At 36.0% G+C, this 25,175-nt stretch overlaps 4 protein-coding genes across 7 annotated transcripts; 3 read left to right on the top strand and 1 right to left on the bottom strand.

Moving 5' to 3' along the window:
- The first annotated feature begins 3,123 nt into the window (after nucleotides 1–3,123).
- On the top strand, nucleotides 3,124–4,734 carry LOC121775863 (hydroquinone glucosyltransferase-like). Its single transcript, XM_042172940.1, has one exon. It carries the CDS (start codon nucleotides 3,178–3,180, stop codon nucleotides 4,630–4,632), a length of 1,455 nt encoding a protein of 484 aa, XP_042028874.1. The 5' UTR covers nucleotides 3,124–3,177; the 3' UTR covers nucleotides 4,633–4,734.
- A 2,998-nt stretch (nucleotides 4,735–7,732) lies between these two features.
- Nucleotides 7,733–9,684, top strand: LOC121777751 (anthocyanidin reductase ((2S)-flavan-3-ol-forming)-like). Its single transcript, XM_042175101.1, has 5 exons — nucleotides 7,733–7,898; nucleotides 8,377–8,546; nucleotides 8,638–8,838; nucleotides 8,992–9,362; nucleotides 9,439–9,684. The coding sequence occupies exons 1-5, from the start codon at nucleotides 7,793–7,795 to the stop codon at nucleotides 9,572–9,574; spliced, it is 984 nt and encodes a 327-aa protein (XP_042031035.1). The 5' UTR covers nucleotides 7,733–7,792; the 3' UTR covers nucleotides 9,575–9,684.
- Nucleotides 9,685–16,745: 7,061 nt separating this feature from the next.
- LOC121777983 (putative anthocyanidin reductase) lies at nucleotides 16,746–22,269 on the top strand. Of its 4 annotated transcripts, XM_042175331.1 has the most exons (8): nucleotides 16,746–16,882; nucleotides 17,740–17,853; nucleotides 19,133–19,246; nucleotides 19,354–19,523; nucleotides 19,610–19,813; nucleotides 20,409–20,779; nucleotides 20,864–21,006; nucleotides 21,188–22,269. In XM_042175331.1, the coding sequence occupies exons 3-7, from the start codon at nucleotides 19,141–19,143 to the stop codon at nucleotides 20,997–20,999; spliced, it is 987 nt and encodes a 328-aa protein (XP_042031265.1). In that variant the 5' UTR covers nucleotides 16,746–16,882; nucleotides 17,740–17,853; nucleotides 19,133–19,140; the 3' UTR covers nucleotides 21,000–21,006; nucleotides 21,188–22,269. The 4 variants fall into 4 exon arrangements, with proteins under 4 accessions (XP_042031265.1, XP_042031263.1, XP_042031264.1 ...); XM_042175329.1 differs by lacking the exon at nucleotides 21,188–22,269 and having other exon boundaries at nucleotides 20,864–21,119; XM_042175330.1 differs by lacking the exons at nucleotides 17,740–17,853; nucleotides 21,188–22,269 and having other exon boundaries at nucleotides 16,747–16,882; nucleotides 20,864–21,119.
- Nucleotides 22,270–22,468: 199 nt separating this feature from the next.
- Nucleotides 22,469–24,518, bottom strand: LOC121777995 (transcription factor WRKY19-like). Its single transcript, XM_042175355.1, has 3 exons — nucleotides 24,039–24,518; nucleotides 23,780–23,908; nucleotides 22,469–23,322 (listed from the first exon to the last, which is right to left on the bottom strand). The coding sequence occupies exons 1-3, from the start codon at nucleotides 24,272–24,274 to the stop codon at nucleotides 22,764–22,766; spliced, it is 924 nt and encodes a 307-aa protein (XP_042031289.1). The 5' UTR covers nucleotides 24,275–24,518; the 3' UTR covers nucleotides 22,469–22,763.
- Between the last annotated feature and the right edge of the window lie 657 nt (nucleotides 24,519–25,175).

Raw genomic sequence — 25,175 nt, 5'->3', positions numbered from 1 at the left:
TTCACAAAACATAAATGTGATGACTGAGAGCATCGTTGACGCAAGGGGCCGGGCCGCAAATCGCGAGTCCCGGCCCGTCCTGCGCGTTGGAGGGAGAGACGTTGCGGCCTGGGCCGGTCCCGGGGTCCGGCCCGGGCTCGCGTTGGATGGTCCCATGCCGTGACGGAGCTGCAATTTTTGTCAAAAATTGGAAGAGGAAGAAGATGAGGAAGAGGAAGAAGAGGGGAGGCATAATTTTTAATTTTTTTTTGCATTTTTTTGCATTTTTTATGTTATAATTTTTAGTTTTTTTGGACTTGTATTTTTTTCTAGGATTTGTAATTTCTTTTTTCGAATGAACAATTTATTTTCCCGGTCCGAATTGTTCAACGTATTGAATTTACGAGTCAAATAGGTTGAAGTTGTAAATAGTGTCAATTATTAGTTGCGGTCCGGGTTGTGGCCTGCAAGGTTAGAGCAGTTGGGGCCTGGGCCGTAAATGTAGAGGAATGATGATGTGGAGGGGACTTGGGGTCTGAAACCACCGGGGTTAATGATGTCTGATGATAGATTTACCATGAACTGAAGTTTCTACTATCTACGAAATAATGATGCAATACTTACGTAATCATCATTAATCTCAAGAATATATATTGTCTTAGTTTAACCACTCCAAATATAAGACACCAACCGATCTCAATCTACAATGATAATTTTATTTAGTAAATAGTTTCATCATGCATTCCATTAAATAAAATATTATATAAAATGTTAATTTTCCTAATCTCTTGTCGATACTTTCAATGTATAAACGTCATTGACACCATCGTGTTGTCGACAGCAGACAAAATAAAATAGCCATGTTTTTGTCAGCACGTTCGTTTATTGATACGAAGTCTTCTTTTGCAAACTCTGTTCCCTTCAATTTTGATTGCTCCTAATACAATCTTAATTTTTATATTCTTTTATGCTCCTAATAAAATTTTTATATACTTTTAATAAAATATAAAACTTATCATTTATAGTGACTTTTATTAGTAGACATTCAAAATAACAAAAGGAGACGTCTATTACAAAACGAAGGGGTTTACTTTTTAAAGTGTTAAATGTGAAATTCTGAGGATGTATTTATGATATTATTTTCATTATTCTTTTAATTCATACTTTTTTGTAATTTTTTTTACTTAGATAATGCATTTATTTTGGTAATTAATAATAGTATATAGATATTTCCTGCAAATGACACTTTATAAAAGAATTTTATTATCTTTTATGTCGCATTTAATTATCGAATTTTAGATAACACTTGACAGTTTGAGAAGGTGAACTATTTATGTTTCTAGAGAATCGATTAATATGGAACTTTTCCAATTTTGTACTTAGCTTTTATACAAGTTTGTTTGTTGGTGTCAGGCCTTCTGCCTTCATTCTTAAACTGATATGATTAGAGCATCCACTATATAGGCGGCCTTCCCCAATAGCCCTGCCCTTTTTTTTTCCACAGCTCCACTTTTTTCTCCATAGCCCCAATTTTTTCCTCCACTGCCCTACTATAGGTGGACACTTCCAATAGTCCCGAAATTTTAATAACCAATTTTAATTTTAATTCAATTATAATAAGTAATTAAATTTATCGGACTATACGTAATTATAATGAGAAGTGGAGGAGTGGTATTTATAAATATAATTTTTGTCCATTTCAGACTACAAATTATAGTGAAAGAAAATATGTGTGTGAAGAGGTGGAATGTTTGGTGTGAAAATAATGAGAAGTGGAGGAGTTGTATTTATAGATATAATTTTTGAAAAAATTTAAAAAATAAAAATAAAAAACTCAAACGGGGCGGACGTCCATAGCCCGTCGCCCCACTATAGATCGCCCCCCCCCCCCCCATCGCCCCGGATCGCCCCGCTGCCACCACCATCGCCCCGTAGGAGGCGAAGCCTCTACCGCCCCACCCTCGCCCCATTTTTCTTGTCCGCCCCGGGGCGGACGTCCGATCCACTATAGATCACCCCACCCTCGCCCCATTTTTCTTGTCCGCCCCGGGGTGGACGTCCGATCCACTATAGATCACCCCACCCTCGCCCCAGATTTTCGTCCCCCCCTTTCCTCCTATAGTCGATGCTCTTAATCAAATAAGAATGATTTACGTAAGGGGCTCAAATAAAATATATAGTATATAAATCTTCCATTGAACTCATAACCTAATAAAAATTCCCAAAAAAATCACATGACATCAATGATCCAAATTGCCACCATCTTCACAAATTTGTTCTTTAATATTTAAAATACTAGTAATTTATATTCTATGCATTTTCTGTTATATGCCTTATAGTATTATACTCCCTCTGTCTGCGAATATGAATCTTTTTTTTATTTTGATCCGTCCATAAATAGGAATCTCGGTTTATAAGTAATATAAATGACAAAATGGTGCCACATTCTACTACATCATTCCACGCACATATCATTCAAAATTAACATATACAAGTAGAACTCATATTCCATTAATTTTCTTCCACCTACTTTTCTTAATATTTCGTACAACTCGTACCGGAAAGAAATGAGACTTCTATTCGCAGACAGAGGGAGTAATTTTTACTAATTTTTAAAATGAAATCAACATTCAATTAACCCATATATTAAACAAATAAAACATTTTATTCATATTACTATTTTAAAATTATTATACTATAAAAATAATATTCACATTTTACCACTATTTTTAAAAAATAAATTTTCTTATACCAAAATTAAACTAAGATATTATATACTCCTACTTTCCTTCACAAAAATAGTTTTAGAAATAGTCACACATATTTTAATACCATGTAATTATTAAAGTAAAAGAGAATTGAAGAAAATAATTTGTTATTATATTATCAGGAAAAATGATACTCAACTCATATCAAAATAAAGAATATATACTGAATCATTTTTTTCTATAAACGATGATACTAGCATCTATTATAAATTCCTAACAAATATTTGTGGAGAATCATACAACTAAGACTCTACTCAATTAATTAGATTAAATTCCTCATTCACTAGTAGAATGAATTAATTTCAAATACCTCAACAAAACTCACCCCTCCCCCAACATATATATCTATAAAAACACAATACACACACCTCTCAACTCATCATTCACCTGTAAAAGTTCCTCCCTCCATAATTACCCAATCTAAATATCCATGGATTCCACCCCAACCCCTCCCCCTCCCCACTTCGCCGTCATCCCAACTCCGGGCATGGGCCACCTCATCCCCTTAGGCGAATTCGCCAAGAAGCTCCACCGCCTCCACGGCGTCACCTCCACCTTCATCCTCCCCACCGACGGCCCCCTCTCCTCCGCCCAATCCGCCTTCTTCTCCTCCCTCCCCCCCTCCATCGACCACCTCCTCCTCCCCCCCGTCTCCTTCTCCGACCTCCCCTCCGACGTCAAGATCGAGACCCGCATCTCCCTCTCCATCTCCCGCTCCCTCCCTCACATCCGCCGCTCCCTCTCCTCCCTCCACTCCTCCCACAACCTCTCCGCCCTCGTCGTCGACCTCTTCGGCACCGACGCCTTCGACGCCGCCCGCGACCTCTCAATCCCCTCCTACATCTTCTTCCCCTCCACCGCCATGGTCCTCTCCATGTTCCTCAACCTCCCCGCCCTCCACGACTCCACCTCCGCCGAGTACCGCCACCTCCCGGAGAAAATCAAGTTCCCCGGCTGCACCCCTCTCCACGGCGCCGAGCTTTTCGTGCCCGCCCAGGACCGGACCAACGAGGCCTACAAGTGGTCCATCCACCACATGAAGAGGTACGGGTTGGCCGACGGAATCGTGCTCAACAGCTTCAACGAATTGGAGCCCGGCCCGATCGAGTACTTGCTCCGCCACGAGCCGGGCAAACCCCCTGTCTACCCGATCGGGCCGGTGATCAAAACGGGCTTGAATCCCGAGGCCGGCGCCCCCTGCCCGTGCGCGACGTGGCTCGACGACCAGCCGAGCGGCTCGGTGCTGTACGTCTCGTTCGGGAGCGGCGGGACCCTCTCCCACGACCACATCATTGAATTGGCATCAGGGTTAGAGATAAGCGAACAGAGGTTTCTATGGGTGCTGAGGCTCCCTAACAACGCAATTTCCAATGCCACATATTTTAATGTGTCTAATAGTGGGGACCCCCTGGCTTATCTGCCAGAGGGCTTCCTAGAGCGGACCAAAGGCCGTGGCCTGGTGGTTCCGTTCTGGGCCCCGCAGGCCCAGATCCTGGCCCATAGATCGACGGGGGCTTTTCTGACACACTGTGGGTGGAATTCCGTCTTGGAAAGCGTCACCAACGGCGTGCCGATGATTGCCTGGCCGTTGTACGCGGAGCAGAAGATGAATGCCGTGATCGTGCAAGATGACGCGAAGGTGGCTTTGCGGGCGCGCCCCAGGGAGGACGGAATCGTTGACAGGGTTCAGATCGCGAACCTCGTCAAGGGTTTGATGGAGGGAGAAGAAGGGAAAGGTATGAGGAGCCGAATGAGGGATCTCAAGGATGCGGCTACGAAATCACTTAGCGAAAATGGTGCGTCCACGAAATTCTTGAATGAATTCGTCGCAAAATTGAAGAGTAATGCTTCAAATGAGTCTAAAAATATGTTGGCTAATGTTTAATTTTGGGTTTGGTGAAATTTTATGTAAAATACTAAGCGTATGTACTATATCTATATACATGTGCTAGAGAACTCATTTTTTTTACTATGCATTTTAATTTCATCCCTTTGCTAGTAGATTTCATAATAAGAGAATTGTGTTGATAGGGGGCAGATAATATTGAGTTGTGTGTTGACTAATGTGTGGTTGTGGTCGCTTTTATTTTACATATCACTATACAAGTGGTTGCCTTTTTGTGATTGAATTTCTACATTCGTGCGTTTATTTTCAATGCAATATTTGTATGTAATGTAGACTATCCCATGTGTGACGTTAGGTGAGATAGGTACATCTAGAAATTAAATCAAAATAATTCTCTCAATTCCAATAAGAGAGGGCCCAATTCGATAGATCATGCTTATCTAATGGGACTCACCCATAGTAAAAATGAGTACGTTAGTGGCCTTTTTTTGCAATAATAACACTTTTTCTATCAATTATGTGATGAAATTTAGATAAGGTGGTTCTTTAGGCAGGGAAAGTGATGTTAAAGTAACTTTTTATTAGAATTCCAATATTTTTTATTTTGTGATAATGAAAGGCCCATTTTGTGAAACAAGTTCGATTTACTTAGGGTCTGTTTGATAACGAAGTTGTGATATACGAAGATATGTAAAGTAACATAAGAAATGTTGGCTTTTTATCAAGATATGCCCTGATAAAGTTTTTTCGTCGTTGTTTGGTAGAAGATTAGTTATCTTGATTTTTGTATTAGATAATACATAAAATAACATAATTACCCTTATTTTGAAATGTGTATATATTTCTTTTTTCGTACTACTACTTACTAGTGGTGCAAGTCTTTATAGTATAAACAAATGTAATAACTTAATTAGCTACTACTGTCAATCTAATCATGTAAATGACTACCTCCATCAAAGAATAAAATAATATAGTACTCACATTCATCGAAGAACAAAGCTACGCCCACCCCAAAATTGAGAATCCAGAATCAAAAGAACAGAAAATATTATATCTTCCACAATTCAAGCAATTTTTTAAAAAAATCAAATATGCTCAAATTAACCACATCATCATCACTGCCTTGGAGAATCACAGAGAAAAATCGGCTGAACCATTTGAACAGAAAATCATATGGAAAAACTGGTCAACTACGATAGAAACTCAGGCCATGAATCTGAGGCTGCGGAGTGAAACACAATCCAAAAATTGAAAGGCCGCAGGGATCGTAAACGCTACCGCAGGAGTATATGGACAGTCGTCGTTACAGAGAAATGGGATGATCTTGCTGGTGGTATGAACTTAATAGAATAGAAGAGGGAGAATCGTGGGAGGAGGGGATCGGTGGGAGAAGGAAAGTCACGTGATGGAGAGGGTAGCATCGGAAATCCGAGAGAATAGATACATAACCCACCAATTTTGTGGGTTACATAAATGGGCAAAACAACGCACTTTTGGCAGGGCCGAGACGGGCCTTTCTCTTTTATTGGGCTTTATGTTAGAGTGATGCTAAATGGCCATAATGTGGCCGGCCATAAAAAATTAATTTAGTCTATTTACATGTATAAAAAAATTAGAATTATCGATATAAACTTATATGTGTGTGAATATACTTGTGAGTTGATACTTATCTTTGAATTCCATTACGTAAAACACATTAATATCACGAATTAGTGTATACGTTGAGAAACAATCAAGAAATGACAGTAGTAATAAGTTGAGCAAAAACTACAAAAGAGTAACACTAACATGTTGAGCAACAAATAATGAAGATATAAAAGTAAAATCAAGTTGTATTAAACCAAAAATTCAAAAAAAATCAATTTTTTATGTTATTTAATTAATTTATGGCCGGCCATAATGTGGCCGCATAGCTTTATTCTTTATGTTAAGCTTTTCTTAGATACCAAAAAAATAGAAATGTCAAGATATAATTCTTTATCTTCACATTACCCCAGAGTTCATAATTTTCTTGCAAGATTAGTTATAATGTACAAGTTGAATCCTCGCATACATTAATGTAATTTGCTTAAATTAGATGGCATTAAATCAGTCATAATTTTACAATTTTGCCTATCACTACCTTGCAGGAGTTCTGCGTCATATAAAACTTGCACGAGTAACATACAATTTCTTGCATTTGAGAATTTTTGGGGGTTGAAAACTTTATCATAAAAAAATAATGTCCATTGGGGATGTATGGGAAGAAAATTTTTTGTTGTGTGAGGAACATGGGACAAGATTAGTTAGAGAGGTACAAAAGATGAACTCTAGAGAAAAGTAGAAGAATCACATGATACTCACATCGTGAATAGTGTGAAATGTCATCTTTCTGAGATGATACATGTTTGAAGGAATTTCCTACACTAAAGAAGAATCAATGAAACACAAACACTGAAGAAGAGATTAGCCAGAAACCACACTTGTGGGAAGGAAAGAAGTTAGTAGGTTGCAATTGAGTCCTCACCATCAGACGGAAAGAAATTGAAAAATCTAGACACCTTGATGCAAGTCTTGAGATCACAAGAAGGAATTTTCCTAAGTCCAGAATATTTTGGCAAACACAACAGACACACCGATTCTTTGGAAAACTTATTAAAGCATAGTTGGGAAAGTTATCTATTTTTCCCAAGCTACACTAGATACTGTTTGTTTGTGCAGTTGGAATTCTATTATCTGATATTTGAAGGCTACTTTGAGACTTATAGAGTGTATTTGATAGAAATGGGCACTTATAAATACATAGAAATGAGCACAACTACTCCCAACTTTAAATCCAATGATATTCGTACCGAGTCCACAATTTGGACCTCCAAAAGCAATTAATTTTTTTTTCTAGTGACTAGGACTAAATGAGCCAATTGAAGCAACATTAATCGACTAATCTATCAATGTATGGCCACAATCAAATAATCAAATTTTCATGGATATTTTAAATGTAAAAGGCAGAGAGTCCAGATGTATAATTGACAGTATTTAAGCTTTAATGGGGATAGTGCCAAAACTTTGCAAAAGTCACCAATTTCTATCGGTTTGTCAAGTATATATTAATTAATAACCAGAAATAATCAAATAAATATACACCACTCAAAAACTTCTAGTGGTTCAAAAAAAGTTCAAATATTATTTTGATTTGGCTTCTTTTCTTGTAGATCAGAAAATGGAGAAGGTGCTCGTGACTGGCGGTGCAGGCTATTTAGCTTCTTTTCTCATCAAGAATCTTTTAGAGAAGGGTTATACAGTTCATGCCACTCTTCGAAGTCTAAGTATGTGTTTTTCTCTTTAGTTTTCTATTCAATTTGTCGAAAGAATATTGTTTATCTTTATTTATGCTACTTTCAATTCCTATCGACCTCTTTCAAACCCAACCCTTGAAGGTGAATCTTGGATGGATTGAACTTTTATTATGATCGTTTTGGACGAATGGGCCAATCAGTTGGACCAATGGCCGCGATTTTAAGTCTAGATATACTGATGGGTCAGTCATTTTTTTCGGTTTCAACTCAGATATATTATTGGATCAGTTAAATTTGGCCTATAATCGTTGATCCGCTCTGATAGCATGATAAAAATCGAAGGGTTCCATCGTAAAATCAATTAGTGATAGGAGGAGTGACCCATGAGATTTAGAGTACTAGTTTTAGTTTTCTCTTGACATCGATATAGGATAGTTATATGTTATTTTTTTAGTTTCTATTGCCAACAATACGCTCTAAGTTATTCCATGTGTCTGATGATTTGGAGGTGATGATGCAAAGGTGGGATTGCTAAAAGGGCTAGCTCATTCACAAACAAGATTGCATCTATTCGAAGCTGATATATATAATCCCAACGATTTCGAAGTCGCTGTTCAAGGCTGCGCTTTTGTGTTCCACTTAGCCACGCCTTTGCAGCACTATGACAACAATACACGGGTTTGTGAAAATTAATTAATATTTTAATTAAAATATGCAATTGATCATGATTTATTTAAGCTGATATTTGTGTTCAAATATGTGAAATTAGTACAAGAATACTAGTGAGGCAGCCGTGGATGGTGTGAAAATGATAGCTGAAAGCTGCATGAGATGTAAATCGGTGAAGAAATTGATCTACACCGCCACGGTGATGGCGGCGTCGCCCTTGAAAGACGACGGCTCGGGCTACAAGGATGTCTTCGACGAGACCTGTTGGAGTCCTCTCAATCTCACCTATCAAATGTACTCTGTAAGAAAAAATTAATCTTCAATCCGTTATATTTTTTTTCTCCAATTTTAAGTACTTTCCTTGTTTAGTGTACAGTCTTAATAGTGGACGACATAAATTTTAATACAAAATTATGTTTAATATTGAAATTATTTTGTTTTGGTGTATGGAAAGGATTATATAAACTCAAAGACATTGGCGGAGAAAGAAGTATTGAGGTACAACGGGCAAGGAATCGAGGTGGTGAGCCTTACTTGTGCGCTCGTGGGAGGCGAAACGATCCAGTCTTTCCTCTCCGGGAGCATAAACGTGCTTATAGCACAAGCCATGAATGATGAAACATTGTACAAAGGTTTGAGAGAATTGGAAGATTTGGATTCCAAGGTTCCAATTGCACACGTGCAAGATGTGATTGAAGCACATATATTTGCAATGGAGAATTCAGAGATGAATGACAGATTTCTTGTTGCTAGTGACTTCTTGAAATCAGTAGAGATTGCATCTCTTATTCAGAAACATTACCCAGACATAACTATCCCTCCAGAGTGAGTGACTTTTTTTTAAAAAATTAGATAAAAAATACTGTTTTTTGTTGATTTTTTGATTGGGTGTTATTGTTAGGTTCATTGAAGATACAAAAAGAGACACTAAATGGGGTTCAAGAAAGTTGGAGGAGTTGGGATTTGAGTACAAGTTTGATGCTGATAAGATTATATATGATAGCATTGCTTGTGCCAAGAGATTGGGTGCAATTTAATATTTGAGTCAGTTTCAAGTTAGCTTCATATATATGTTGTGATTTTCGACTAAAAGGATGTTTGTACTCCATATGAATTCATAGTGTTAATGGATTGTCTTGTTTACATATGATTTGAGTGTTTAATTCTCCAAAAATTTCCTTATTCAGAACTATTCCAATTTTAAGTGAATGACCAAAATAAGAAAACTAGCTAATCTATTTATGGGGGCGGAATGAGTATTAAATATAATCAACTTCAATATGTTTTTTATAATAATAAAAATAACATATTGTAATTCAAATTGCATTGGCATCCGTTTGATTACGATAACTGACTTCTACGTGTATTTATATCTTGAAAATGTTTCAAGATTCTTTCATTTGAAACAGTAGCGAAGATGGACCTTTCACTATATAATACCAAATTGCCATTCAACCAATCGTCTCCCATCTTATTCTGCAATTTCATCACTAAAATATACTCTTTCAACAAATGCAATTGTTGTGCAATTTCATAGCAGAAAATAATTTTCAACGGATGTAGTCCACACAAAAAGAATATAAAGCAATATCAATTCAATGGTAGAAGAACAAATTTAAACTCTAGCTCTTTTTGCAAAAAAAAAAAAAAATTAAATGGACACCCCAGACATCTCTACCCTAGATTTTAGGGTCAGAAAAATATCAATTTATGCCTCAAAACAGTTATAATTGTGTGCTCGGTCAAAGGATTTTGATCAAGAATAAATATGATGAAACATTTAATGTTATGCAGTGTTGATCTACTTCCGGAGTATATAACCATGATATATTCATTTTCTCTAAACCGATTCCCGATAAGTGAAAAATAATGGATCAAAATTGGTCATATGTGCAAGCTATAAAGGAGCTATAGAAGTCCAACGGATTAACTATCTCACATTGGAGGTAAAAACTAAAAACCTTGTTAAAGATGTACTACCTCCGACCCAGCCTAAGCTAGACATTTCATTTTCGCACGTGTTATGAAAAATGATGCTCCTCCGTCCGCCATTAGGAGTCCCGATTTACCATTTTAGTCTGTCCACTATTAGGAGTCCCGGTTCACTTTTACTATAAATGGTAGGTACGAATGAGAGGAAAGATTATTCTTAGCTCGTTTTGGCTTATTCGTTCACATAATTCCTATTTTCTAGTGATATTTCGTTGCTTGAGGGATCATGTTCTTTCACACTCGCACCCGACTGGTCATTGATGGGAAATTTGAACACCTAGTATCGGATCTTTGGTTAGACCTTCTTCAGGTTACCATAACTCAACCATAACCATCACTGATACTGCTCTTTTATACATTATGCATGATCGTTCTGATTCATGTTCTCATTGCTTCTACTCATATTATCATAGGCATTCAATTTGAATCTCTTCAGATCTCTTTTGTTCCTCTTTAACCATACGACGAGCCCTTTTTGATCCAAGGGCTTGAGATGAGCCAAGATAAGAATTGAGAGTGGTTCATCCTCTCTTTCAAACACATATTTGAAGTCTTTAGGAGGCTTCAACTCCGATATTGGGGTATCTTCAAATCAGGATATAGAATCCATGGGTTTTTTCTGTAGCCCTTCCCTCTTGAGCGTTTCTTCATCTCCATTGACTCTAAAAGTCACAGTGCTAACATGAAGAGTCACATCACCCGTGGACAAAAATGGTCACACAAATAGAATAGGCATGTGTTTTTCTACCTCCATGTCCAAAATCATAAAGTCCACATGCAAAATGAACTTATCTACTCTCATGAGTACATCTTCCACGATTCCTCTAGGCGTGATAGTGGAATGTTAAGCTAACTAGTGGATGTTGGTTGGGTTCATTCTGTTCAAAAGATTAATTTCATCTGCAGTTTTTACCGCCATCATTTATGTCCCTTGATCAAGTAAGCAGCTCGAAAACTATCTATTTTCTACTTCACATGCATGGGCGGATCTAGTGTATTACTAGATGGGGCAAATGCCTCACCTCAATTTTTCATCATTTAAAATAAAAAATATTTACTTACCCCTCCCCTAAAATGCTTGCAGCCTTACCAATCTACTTAATAAAATAGGAGACGCCCTGGGCCTAAACTAAAATATAATTACAAATATAATACCTTAGAAAATAGAAAAAAACCTATTGTATATAATTTGTCTTCCTTTTTAATACAATTGCGGAGGCGGAGGCTCTCTCCACCCCCATTATCCAAATTCTTTTCATTATATTTATAATATATTATATTTTATTATATTTTAATATTTATTTATTTGTATGTTAATATTTTTGCTCCTCTGCCTTTAATTTCCTAGCTTCGTCCCTGTTCACATGAAATATGACAACTCCCAGGATCTTTCATTTATGGAGGTATTCAACCAGTTACGATTTGTGAGTATTGAACATTCACTTGAACCATCCATTGCTTAGGCGTTTCCCTTTCTTCAAAATCAAATCTTTCACAGTGTAAGAGGTGTTGGGAAATTAGTCATCAAGTTCATAAGGGAGACTTCAACATTCCTTTTATTCTGGATTTCCTTCATCCAGACAATATTCGGAGGCTTCTTCATTCAGCAAAGGGAAAGGCGGTGGTGGGAGATGATCGAGAAAATTGAAGGGGCTCTTTAGATCTCTCGTTGGACTAAGCTTCTCTTTGTTCTTGTCTGAATTGCTAAAGCCTCCTATCTTGAAATATGTGTTACAACCAGATTGCTCTAAATTTATAATCGAATCGCTTCATATTATTAAAAGTGAACATCATAAATGTACATGTAATTTATATTAGATACCTACTATGATATTTAAGATTTTTTTAGATATTTATATGTATATCTTTATTATTATTTATCAAATTATATCAAACAATACAATTTACAAAGTTTAGAGAATTAATTATTTAATAACAGAACTATAATTAAACAATACAAGTAGTTAACATTAGTAATTATACTACTCCCGTCCCTTAAAAATATAAACTATTTTCATTTTCGTTAGTCTCTTAAAAATAAAAACTTTCTAAAATTTCTATTTTTGAAAGTGGACTTCACAATCCACTAACATTACTTTCACTACATTTCTCATCTTTCTTTAACTTTACCTATTTTTTTCTCATTCTTTCTTACTTTACCAATTCTTCTCTCTTACGCTACTAAATGTGCATTAAAACCCATGTCATTTCAAAAGTTTCTATTTTTAAAAAACGAAGGAGGTATTGTAACACCCTCTACTCACTCGATGACCAATCAAGTAGAAAACACTGCGGTTCTGGTACTATAAATCGTGGTAATTTAAAATCAATTTATAATCATAAGAATATCATAATAAATTTACTTATAAATACGTATGTATCAGTACTAGTTTGATCGAATAATATCACATTGACTCATAAGACATATATATAATTCTCAACAAGATCCCACAGTCACTGCAGGTCACACATATTGCACCTATATCCATATAGCATAAGTCCAGCAACTCAACATGTTCAGTAATAAACATGGTCATACGTTCATTATTCAATATATCTTTCATATCTTGCATTATTATTTAGTTGCATTATTTAGTTAGATATTTAGGGAGTGCAAATCTTTTTCATATCTTTTGTCTTGCTCATTAAGTTAGTATCCACTATTATAAATAGTGAACATTGTTATTCATTTCGATCAATCAATGAAATAATAATTATTTGTCTCACTCTTCTTCTTTTTCATCGTGCACAACGCACAAACCCTAATTTTCGACGCCAGAGTGATCGATGGGCAAAAGCTCTCGCGACGTTCGACGCGGAATCTATCGTTAAGGAACTTCTTCATTAACAAGTGGTGCTTTCATTCTCGAACTCATGGCCGAAGTCAATCTTCGTTCATGGTGGGAGATATCGCAAGCATCTGAAGGCTTGCAATTGAATTCAACAGCAGCAACGTGGGAGAATATTCTCGCTAGGTTTGCCAGAATCGAGTCCCGATTGCTTAAGCATGAGCGTAGGGCAATAGCCACACTCCCTCCATTGCGCCTGGAACCTGACCCACCGGACGGACCCCTAATGTACGCCGCCGCACAGCCGCAATTCCAGATCACCTGCTACCAGCCACCGTCTCCAATCACCCACCAACCGCTGCAACCTCCCCAAACCTACCAGCTGCAGCAGCTCACATGTAGGGCGACACAAATGCAGCCCCGACGGCAGTTCCCGCAGCCTAATTCTTACTGGTATCCGGCAACCCAACAACTGCCCACGCCTCCGCAGTACCCGTCCTACACCAATGGACCGACGGTATATTCGGGGTATGAACTCGACAAGCAGCGCATACCTCAGCCACGTGATCCGGGACCTCCATATGGAGTGCCGACTTACGGGCCCCCTAGAGCACGACCGCAAAAGCAGAACCCGATTCATCCTGTTGGACAATCGCCCGACACCGGGCAGCTCGATATCGGCTGGTGTCCACTGTCGAGTCACCACCACTCAGCAGCACAACTGCCGACTGCTGCTATACCGCTGTACAGAGGAGGCCCATTGGAGGCCGTCGTCGTACCCGATGAGGCCATTGTAGTAGAGGAGGTCCAAGATAAGAGCTGCAACGAAGTCATGCTCTTCAACCTTAAGTCCTATGACGGAGATGAGATGCTAATGGTTGTCCTGCCCTCTCCAGTCGCAATCTCTCTGCCGTGCAGCCCCAATGTCAATGGAGATGAGGGAGAATTGTTTGAAGATGAACCGCCCATACCAGCCGGGATCCCACCGCCGTGCAGCCCAAATCAGGATTACAGTGATCACACTTCGGTTCCAATTGAATTGGTCGATTCAGTGGAGATTGAGCATCTTTGTGAGGGGAATGATAGGATTGAAGTTAATGGTGAAAACAAGGATCGAGACCGAGTTGATGAAAGAGCCATTGGTTTTGGCGGAAGAAGAGCGTTGTGATGAACGGGAAAGAGTACGTTCCACGGACTCTATATTTGAGACAGAAGCAAAGGAAGCCTTAGTTCATGATGTGGCTACTTGTTTAGTTGCACGTATGAAGCAACTGTCGAATGATGCTGCAATTGCTCCAACGCAGCGACCGGGAACGTTTGATTCAGGAGGGGATACATCAAAGCTTTTGTTGTCTTCGACTCTCTTCGTTGCTTAGTGGTTCCCATCTTGAGGACAAGGTGGATTTCAACCTTGGGGGAGTTGATACTTCATTATTCAATATATCTTTCATATCTTGCATTATTATTTAGTTGCATTATTTAGTTAGATATTTAGGGAGTGCATATCTTTTTCATATCTTTTGTCTTGTTCATTACGTTAGTATCCACTATTATAAATAGTAGACATTGTTATTCATTTCGATCAATCAATGAAATCATAATTATTTATCTCACTCTTCTTCTTTTTCATCATGCACAACGCACAAACCCTAATTTTTGACGCCGGAGTGATCGACGGGCAAAAGCTCCCGCGACGTTTGATGCGGAATCTATCGTTAAGGAACTTCTTCCTTAACACATGGGTACGTAGCAACAACCATTTAGTCCAATAGCAAGCACATATAGCCCTTATAAGGCGAAAGCCATGTCATACCATATAGCCCAATAGCGGACGCATATAGCCCGTATAGGGCGAGAGCCAACCATACCATATAGCCCAATAGCGGGCGCATATAGCCCGTATAGGGCGAAAGCCATGTCATACCATATTGCCCCTATAGGACGAGAGTCTATATAGTCCTTGTAGGACGAACATAAAATTTTTGTATAGCCCAATAGTAGGCAACATATAGGGCGAGATCCGTATAGTCCACGTAGGACGATCATCTCATTTTCGCATAGCAGTAGCATGCCAATTATACCCAATGGCCAATGCATTGACCAAGCGAAGCAACACCATATATTACAATAAATACATATTAATTTCATTAAGTATTCAGGTATTACACTCATCAACGTTTGCAACTTCTATTTCTTAATAAATATCCATACTAAATTACTCATCATTTTACATCATATCATAAGTAATCCTAGATTATATATATTCTTCATTCTTTGTCAATTTTATTTGGTTGATTTAAATGCATGCATGTAATCTAGATTTGACAATATGATCATGATTAAGTGGAAGTTAAGTTGTTGAGGTTAGTGAGTTTATTTAGATGGTTTAATCATGAAAAGATGACCATGAATAAGATGTGAATCATTGAGAATTATTTTTATAAAGTAAGATTAGCAAATTTTGCACATTAATTACATGATTAAATACTTGATGTAAGTAATAACATTGAGGAGTGTTTAATGTAAATAATAAATAACATGATGATCGAGAATATATAGGTTACTTGCTAGTATATGATATTACGGAAGGATAAGGAGCTAGATTAATAGCTATTTAAAGTGAAATTTCGAGGACGAAATTTATTTTAAGGAGGGTAGAATTGTAACATCCCAAAATAGGCTTAGACGGAATTTGCTATTCCAATTATAAAGTTGATAAATTATGTTTCCAATGGATGATTATATATTGCAAATAATAATAATAATTGATAAAATATAACTTATTTATTGGAAATGGTAAGGAATATTATTTGGTGTTATATTAGTCAATTTTTGAAGTTAAATTAGTGGTCAAAATAAGAGTATATAAATTGAATGAACATAGTAATGTAAGATAGTTTAAAGAATTTTTTTAATGAATTTGTGTGTCGTGATATAAATTTTTTCCTATTGAGACTATACATACCGAAAATTAATTTGCTGCATTAACAGTGAGTAGGATTTCAAGTTTATTTATTTATTATTTTTTTTGTCTTGAACAATAAAGAAGAATCTAGAATTTTTATTAAGGATATGGTATAATTAGATTTATAGTTATGGTATTAATAAATGAAAATTATCATGTCCATACACTTGGAAGTGCCGATTTGTTTTATCAATTGGAAGCTAATAAGTTGTCTCGATTTGTTTAAAATATGAGTAGAAAAATCTAGAACAAAGATATTATGTGTAATAACTTTTTTTTAATAGAACACTTGTTTGAATATCAACCACAAATTAAATAATCAGATATAAGAGTAATATATATGTAACAAATTAAATAATCAGATATAAGAGTAATATATATGTATGGAGACACCTCTTTGAATACCAACCACAAATTAAATAATCAGATATAAGAGTAATATATATGTATGGAGACACTTATATATATATGGGAAAGAGGAACCATTTCCAACCTGTCTCAACACCTCCAAAACACTATATTCATATTTCTAAATTTTTAATTTGATATTCTAGCATGTAATCGGACCTTTTTTTTAGCAAAATCTTTGCCAGGTTAAGGTATGTCTTCCATCATAATCAAGTTTTAGTTTATTTGTGGATGAAATTTTGAATGTGGCATAGTACGTAGGGTATTGACTACTTGTATATGTGATTTTAATTTTTAATATAATTGATAGAAAGGTGATATTTAGTCAATATAAAAAAATGTGATGACAGTTGAGTTGAAGGTAACTGAAATTTTAAACGGATATGAAATTACTAAGTAGGATAAACAAGTTGAATTGTTATGGTTTATTGTTGGTATTAGATATAGATATTTGTTACTGTATGTGATTGAACATAAAATGAAATATAATCTGATAAGTATTTAGAATATATATTATGTTGTTGAGATGATCGAAAATTATGAGACGTAAGACCATATGCTTTGAATTTTATTAGATCAAATTAATTATGAATATAAGATCAAATATTGATTCGATGCATAATATGATGTGAATCATTGAAAATTTTCTTCAGCACTCCATAAATAGAAATGTAGAATTAAAACTAGAAAATAAAACTAGATACTGAAATAGAACTATAAATAGAGTTTATAGAATAAAATGGAGACCATGGGATTAATAGGAGTTGTATATGATAAAGGAAATAAGTGAAGAGGCTTCTCTGCATTAGTTGGAAAGGGAGATAGTATATGAATAGTAAATGAAACATATGATATTAAATGGGTTATATGTGGATTATATGAAGATAATTGTTTGAATTGAATCATAGTCGATAATTAAATGGTAATGGTATTTTGTAAATTGGAGTGCATTTAAATATGGTTGTGTCCCATGCTTGGTTCATTTAGTGTGTATAATTGGTATGACATACTACTGCGGTGGTGCTACAATGTGATGTTCCTCATATAGGGACTATACGATATGACGTGACTTTCGCTTTGTACGGGCTATATGCGCCCACAGTTGGGCTATATGTGGCTTTCGCCCTATACGGGATATATGCGCCCGCTATTGGGCTATATGGTATGACCGGCTCTCGCCCTATTATTGATTCATAATATCACAAACTTTATAGTACTAATTTGGTTCATGAATTCATCATTTCTAGTGAATATCCCATGAATTGAGGAAAAAACTATTTTTATGAGAATTCACCGTAAAACCTAAGTTCATAATTTTAATATCAAATTTGAAATTCATGAAAAATACTAAATTTTGGTCAACATTTGTGATTTTAGAGATCAATTTCTCCTGTATTTATGTGATATATTCGGCAAATGTTGATGGATATATTGGTATAAAAAATTCCACTGCCTGCAGATAGACTGGGGCATAAAACTTTGCAAAAGTCACCAATTTTTGATCGGTTTGTCATATAGTATATTTAAACGCGCATGTGACCACTATTATTAATACACGGATATAATCAAATAAATCAAGAGGAAAACGAGTTGATATATATATATATATATATATATAGGGTCTTGTTAGGTTGAGATTTTTTAGCTTAATTGAGAATTGAGATGCATTTTCAGCCACTCATTTTGAAATGTCAACTGCAAGTAGATTATGTCAACTAAGGGGTATTATCGTCATTTCATTTCAATAGCCAGAATATCAAATGTCAACAACTCGTATTAAAATGTCAACAACTAAAAAAAATTTAATTTTTTAATTTTTTTTATTTTTTTTAATTTTTTTTAAATTTTTTTAATTTTTTTTTAAATTTTCGCGCGATGTCAACTACTGAGACATTATGTCAACTACGATGTGTAGTCTGCACATCAAATGTCAATAGCTCTGCACATCAAATGTCAACATCTTATAATTGACATTATATATGTGTAGTTGACATGAATTGTATATGTAGTTGACATTATATGTGTGTAGTTGACATGAATTGTATATGTAGTTGATATTACATGTGTGTAGTTGACATGAATTGTATATGTAGTTGACAAAAAATAAAAAAAAATTAAATAAATAAAATAAATAAAAAAATAAAAAATCGAAAAAAAAATAATTTTTTTTAAAAAAATAAAAAAAATATTTATTAAATAAAATATATGATGAAATTACAAATATGCCCTTTCACAATTAATTAATGTAAAAATATTTTCCATGTGGCAAATTCTGGACCACTCATTTAATAAAAATGAGTGGCTTATAATGCATCTCAATTCTCAATTAGGCTAAAAAATCTCAATTGATCACAACCCTATATATATATATATATATATATATATATATATATATATATATATATATATATATAATTTCAATTTTGGTTGTTTTGTTATAGATCAGGAAATGGAGAGGGTGCTTGTGACTGGCGGTGAAGGCTATTTAGCTTCTTTTCTTATCAAGAAACTTTTAGAAAGGGGTTACATAGTTAATGCTACTCTTCGAAATCTAAGTATGTTATTTATTTTACATTAAATTTATTTTTATGGAAATTAAACAAGAGTATTGTTATCTTATTTATGTAGTAGCAGTAGTACTTATTTATTGATTGATTTGAAGGTGATGATGCAACGGTAGGATTCCTAAAAGGGCTAACTCATTCACAAACAAGATTGCATCTATTCGAAGCTGATATATATAATCCAGGTGATTTCGAAGTCGCTATTCAAGGATGCGCTTTTGTGTTCCACGTAGCCACGCCTTTGCAGCACAATGAAAACAGTACTCGGGTTTGAATTTTTACTTAAACTATTATTGTCTTTGTAAAATTAATTTATGATTATTAATGTAACATAATATGATGTGAAATAATTAGTACAAGAATACTACTGAGGCAGCTGTAGATGCGCTGAAAATGATAGCTGAAAGCTGCGTGAGATGTAAAACGGTGAAGAAATTGATCTACACCGCCTCGGCGATGGCGGTGTCGCCCTTGAAAGACGACGGCTCCGGCTACAAGGATGTCGTCGACGAGACCTGTTGGACTCCTCTCAATCTCACCTACTATCCAATGTTCTCTGTAAGTACAATTATTCTTCAATCTATATATTTATTCACCATATTAAATGATGAATTATTGTAGTACTACAACTTTACATCTTTGAATTCAAATTTGGTCTTAATTTCATTTTTTTTTATTTTGTCCAATTCTTAATTACCCTCCTTGTTCACCACCAGAGTTCTTAACAGGGACGACCGATTACAAATTTAGTATAATAGATAAAATAAGATTCATTAAAAATATATAACTCAAAAAGAAAAAAATACTAACTACCTAATATCTAAAAATATCTAGAAAGAAATTAATGTTCACACCATCCCATTAAAAACATAGAATGCATTAATACCACAAATTAAATATAAAAAAACTGAATATCTACGAAAGGAATTAGAAGATAATTAAAAACTAAGTTATGAGATTATTAAGTTGTGAGATTCAATCCCATGAACCAAACACAATGTACACATTTAATCACGAGATATAATCTTGCAAACTGAACAGTCTCTGAGACTACTACTGCTTATGTTTAGGATAAACTCAATTATACATTAATCCAATACTACTATGTGTTTAAAGAGTAGTAATGAAATTATTTTGTTTGGTGTTTGGAAAGGATTATATATACTCAAAGGCATTGACCGAGAAAGAAGCATTGAGATACAACAAGCATGGAATCGAGGTGGTGTGCCTTGTTTGTGGGCTCATTGGAGGCGAAGCGACCAAATCTTTCGTCTCTGCGAGCGCGTACATGCTTTTAGCACAAGCCATGAAGGATGAAACATTATACAAAAGTTTGAGAGAATTGGAAAATTTGGGTTCCAAAGTTGCAATAGTACACGTGCAAGATGTTGTTGAAGCACACATTTTTGCAATGGAGACTTCAGAGATGAATGGGAGATATCTTGTTGCTAGTGACTTCTTGAAATCAACAGAGATTGCATCTCTCATTCATAAACATTTCCCAGACATAGCCATCCCTAAAGAGTGAGAGATTTTAATATTTCTCTAAAAATTTACTTTAAATTTATTATTGTGTTTGGATTTGTGATTGGGTTTTATAATTCTTAGGTTCATTGAAGATACAAAAAGAGAAACCAAATGGGATTCGAGAAAGATGCAGGATTTGGGATTTGAGTACAAGTGTGATGCTGATAAGATTATATGTGATAGCATTGCTTGTGCCAAGAGATTGGGTGCAATTTAATCAATGGGTCAGTTTCAAGTTACAAGCTGGACTAATTAATTACTAATTTGCCACAGAATAATTACGTGCAATGCGAATAAATTTTGCTAATAATCAGTCATTTTGATTTCGTCCTATTCAGTTTGAGGTTTTAAATTATTCTGCATCAGCTTATTCTGTTTCTACTATTTATTGAATTTCATCTACAGTACCAAACATGATCTAAGTATAACCCGGAGTTTTGAAGATTGAACAATCATGACGGGCTTAATTATTATGAGCATTGTCATATTCGGAGATTATAGGGATCAGACCACCATAGATTCACTAATTACCAGGACCTCTTTTGTTACACCATGTACTGAGATGGCTGGCCTCAAAGATAACAAGCCAAGTGCAAAGAGAAAACAAGATTACAAGTATACTAAGTACAAGTAATGACAATCGGAACCCTAGCTATGTTCAAGTCTTCTACAAGACTTGGACCTCAAGCTCCCCCCAATTGAAACCTGCACACTGAGTAACAGAATCAGTACAACAAGCAACCGATCTCGAAGGATCTAAACCAAAAGAAAAATCTAGAAAGAAATCAGAGATTTGGAAGATATGGCTCAGGCCACTGCACTAGGCCTTGGACCTCCCCAAATCTCAACCGATTGTCACAAAAGAAAGAACTGCTGAACGTACTGGACCGTCAGAGATCAGAAACCCCAGGTCTCTCTGACTACCGCTCACCGCGGCCACCTCAACACGCAAATCGTCACGAACAACTCCGTGACCTCTCAAGAACAACTCCAATCACACATCGATCTAATTAACTTCAGAGTCAGATCTAACACAAGATCTCGAAGGAAACTGAAGCAGTGACCTAAACTCAAGATCTTCACCGATAGATCTCACTAAAACAAAGAATAATTAGTGGAAACAGAAGATCAGAGAAGAAAACCGGATGTAACCGACATGAGAGAGAGAGAGAGAGAGTAAAGAGAAGGCAGTGTATCACCAAGAGAGAGACAAATGAACAGACTGAAATGAGAGAGTGAAGGAGGAGGGGAGTCTTAGCTCTCCAAACTAACACAACCCTTAATCCAACGGTCATGGCTCGTGGTCCACGTGGAGTGCACACGTGGCAGCCATTGGAGCTTATCAGGTAAGTGAATCAAATGAAACGGGTCTATAAGACTTGGGCCATCATTTTAATTCACAATGGGCTTGTTAAGACCCAGCCCAATCTGATTGTGGTTCAATTAATTCAACAGAGGTGAAAACACCAGAGCAACATAAATAATTTATTGGTATCATTAGTAGAGTTTGAGAAAATATATTTATGCTACACCCTTAACTTGAGCCGTTTTAATGCTATTAATTGCTGTTTTTATGCTCGTGTGATTTTTCATGACCATTCAGAATAAACTTCGATGCACAAGTCACTACATTCATTATGGATTAGCCAATCTTTGAAATTCAATTATTATTGTACATAATTAAAATTCAAAATGAAATCTAAAAAAGTTCAACCTCCTCTACATTCAAAGATACAAATCATCAATCTTAAACCTACTACACTTGTAAGAAAAAAAAATCAAAATGGCCAACTTGAGAGAGAAAACAAGAAAAAAGAGTGATTACAAGTAACTCTTGCAAATCTATCTAGTTCTTGAAAAAAGAATTCTCTTGGTCAGCATCATCTCCTTGTACTATCAATCAATTATCAACAACTTAGATTTTATAGTAAGAAGCTGGCTAGGATCACTAGGATACAATATCAACTGCATTATGAGATCTCTAGACGAATTCGATGGCATCGAGGAGGTGAGATTCGAAATCCACTGCATCAATGGAGATATCGAAATCTCCTAAAGAGAAGTCTGTGATTGGTGTTAGATTTGAGATAATCTCGCCAAAATCAGACTCCAAGCTGTGGCCAATGTCAAAATCATTCACAAGGCATGGCGAGGGCGAGAAATAGGACTCGGAGGTTGCTGGGGACAGGAACGAGGGCGAGTAGCTCGCTGTGATCAACCTATTAGGCTCTGAGAAGAACTGAGGCTCCACATTTTCACACTCAATTGGAGTGGAAGGGAATGAGAAAGCTGGAAGATCCTCCTCCTCTTTGGAATCATTTAGATCCCGGTTCTCAGTCTTAACGAGGCTCGACACATTCCTACACGTTAGGCTGATCTCTTGCTCCTTCCTTTCTTTGTGCTGCCTCAGCCTCTCCTGCCTGCAGCTGTGCTTCCCTCGGTAGATGACCTCAAACACTGTCGCGTCCTCGTCTGCTCGTTGCACCTGCTTCGTTGCCAAGCATCCTTGCGTGTTGCGATGCGTGCATCTATAATATGCCCTGCGAAAGCCATTCCATCACCAAAATCAACATACATCCAGACAAAAACTAAGCATCTCAAATCCCTTTCAACTCACTATGCCTACATAGATCAACAATAAATGCACCAAAAAACAAATCTTGACAAAGCAAGTGGCTTAGATGAAATTGATGTCATTTATCTAAAACAACAGAAGCAGTAACTTGGCTAAATTTTCAGAACAAAAGAATTTAATGATTTAGCTATAGATGGAATTAGGTAACACCTTTCCTATTGATGACAAGGTCAGATCACACAACCACCACATATCCAAAAATGACTTTATCATCAAAAAACCACACATCATCAAAGTCAAAACATCCCCCCTTCCCCACAAAAAGCAAAGTAATAGAATTCATAAACTAATCAAAACTTCATCTTTAAACCAAAAAAGGCTTACATCAGTAAAAAGATAATCAATACTACTACATATCTAACCTTGGATGATTAGCCCCCAAAATATCTTTCTGCCCATATTTCCTCCAATTATAGCCATCATCAAGCTGGGCTTCACCCCTTGCCCCTGAACAAATCCGCACGTGCTCACTCCATCTCGGCATAGTCTTCCTACACAACACAAAAAAATCGATTAAATTCAATCACACAAACCTTCAACAACCTCAATCAAAACAAAACTAAAAGACCCAAATAATCATAAAACTCCAAAATTCAAAAGCAACAAAGAAAAAAAAGTTACCTTTTCTTGGAATTGTGATCAGAGCCTTCTTCACTTGTGGGAGAGGCGGCGTCTCGGATGAGAGCAAGAAGCGTAATTGCATTATCGTAGGCAGAGAGAATGCTATCCACCAAAGCATCGCATGCCTCTCTTGAAGTTGTAGAGGGGTCGAGCTGCCTCTTCAGCTCTTTCGCGAGCTTCTTCCCCTCAGCTAACACGGTTATTGCAGTCTTCTCCGGAGCTCCAACCTTCTCCATTTTCAAACAAAAAAAAAAGTGTTTTTTGGGGCAAGATTCCGGGTTGTGTGATCTGGGTTTCAAGAGTGTTGAGTGATGAAGGTCATAATGCAAATTGGGTTGTGAAATCTTTGTAAAGTTTTGATCTTGATCAAGAATCTTGAGATTTTGGAAATGGAATTGGGAGATGGTGAAGTTTTTTGTATGTGTATAGTTATGAAGGAATGAGTACAGAGGGGTGGAGAGATATGATCTTTATAAAGGGGGGAAATATGTGAAAAAGAAAAAAATTTTACGGGTAAAGGTACTTATATTTTTTGTTTTAAAGTTTTTTGTTTTAATAGTGTTAAATTCTTTAATTAGAAATGTGGAAGAAATGGATAGCAAGATTGTATAAATCGCATAGCTGACCGTTTCAAATCAATGTGTGGCCACACATCATTTTGCACCAATTTAATTCCATTTGTGTTTAAAATTTTATTATTGAAATTGGGATTTCGGTTATCAAATACTGATTTTACTATTAACATTTACACTAAACTCGATTATAAAAGAATATTCTCTATTCACTACTTATAGGTATATTCTACTCAAAATTAAAAATGAAATTAGTTTTGAATTACTATTGGAGTTAATTGCTTACTCCATTTTGAGTTTTAAAGTATTACTCCGTCCGTCTCACTAAATGTGTCTCATTTTACTATTTTCATCTGTCACACAAAATTTGTCCCTTTTGAAATTTTACTAATAATAAACATTAAATACACATATCAATCTTCTTAATGTGAGACCTTTATTCAACTACACACTCCATTTAATACAAAGTCAAATAATTTCTTAAAATCCATACTAAATCAAACTGAGACAAACTTTATATGACGGGGAGTATTAGAGATGGTCTTAATAATTACCGGAGCTGTCA

This window comes from Salvia splendens, chromosome 18, assembly GCF_004379255.2.
Source record: "Salvia splendens isolate huo1 chromosome 18, SspV2, whole genome shotgun sequence".
Taxonomy (NCBI): Eukaryota; Viridiplantae; Streptophyta; class Magnoliopsida; order Lamiales; family Lamiaceae; genus Salvia; species Salvia splendens.
The sequence above is the reverse complement of the archived record's forward strand: the minus strand, read 5'-3'. Positions and strand labels throughout refer to the sequence as shown.

Bases quoted from the DNA above. Each gene is read 5' to 3' on its own strand.
- LOC121777983 (XM_042175331.1), top strand. From the start codon at position 19,141: ATGGAGAGGGTGCTTGTGACTGGCGGTGAAGGCTATTTAGCTTCTTTT. The intron at 19,247-19,353 runs GTATGTTATTTA...ATTGATTTGAAG, and splicing joins TGCTACTCTTCGAAATCTAA to GTGATGATGCAACGGTAGGA. The intron at 20,780-20,863 runs GTGAGAGATTTT...TATAATTCTTAG, and splicing joins GACATAGCCATCCCTAAAGA to GTTCATTGAAGATACAAAAA.
- LOC121777751 (XM_042175101.1), top strand. From the start codon at position 7,793: ATGGAGAAGGTGCTCGTGACTGGCGGTGCAGGCTATTTAGCTTCTTTT. The intron at 8,547-8,637 runs GTTTGTGAAAAT...ATGTGAAATTAG, and splicing joins ACTATGACAACAATACACGG to TACAAGAATACTAGTGAGGC. The intron at 9,363-9,438 runs GTGAGTGACTTT...TGTTATTGTTAG, and splicing joins GACATAACTATCCCTCCAGA to GTTCATTGAAGATACAAAAA.
- LOC121775863 (XM_042172940.1), top strand. From the start codon at position 3,178: ATGGATTCCACCCCAACCCCTCCCCCTCCCCACTTCGCCGTCATCCCA.
- LOC121777995 (XM_042175355.1), bottom strand. From the start codon at position 24,274: ATGGAGAAGGTTGGAGCTCCGGAGAAGACTGCAATAACCGTGTTAGCT. The intron at 23,909-24,038 runs GTAACTTTTTTT...TGTGTTGTGTAG, and splicing joins GATCACAATTCCAAGAAAAG to GAAGACTATGCCGAGATGGA. The intron at 23,323-23,779 runs GTTAGATATGTA...TGGCTTTCGCAG, and splicing joins TTGGGGGCTAATCATCCAAG to GGCATATTATAGATGCACGC.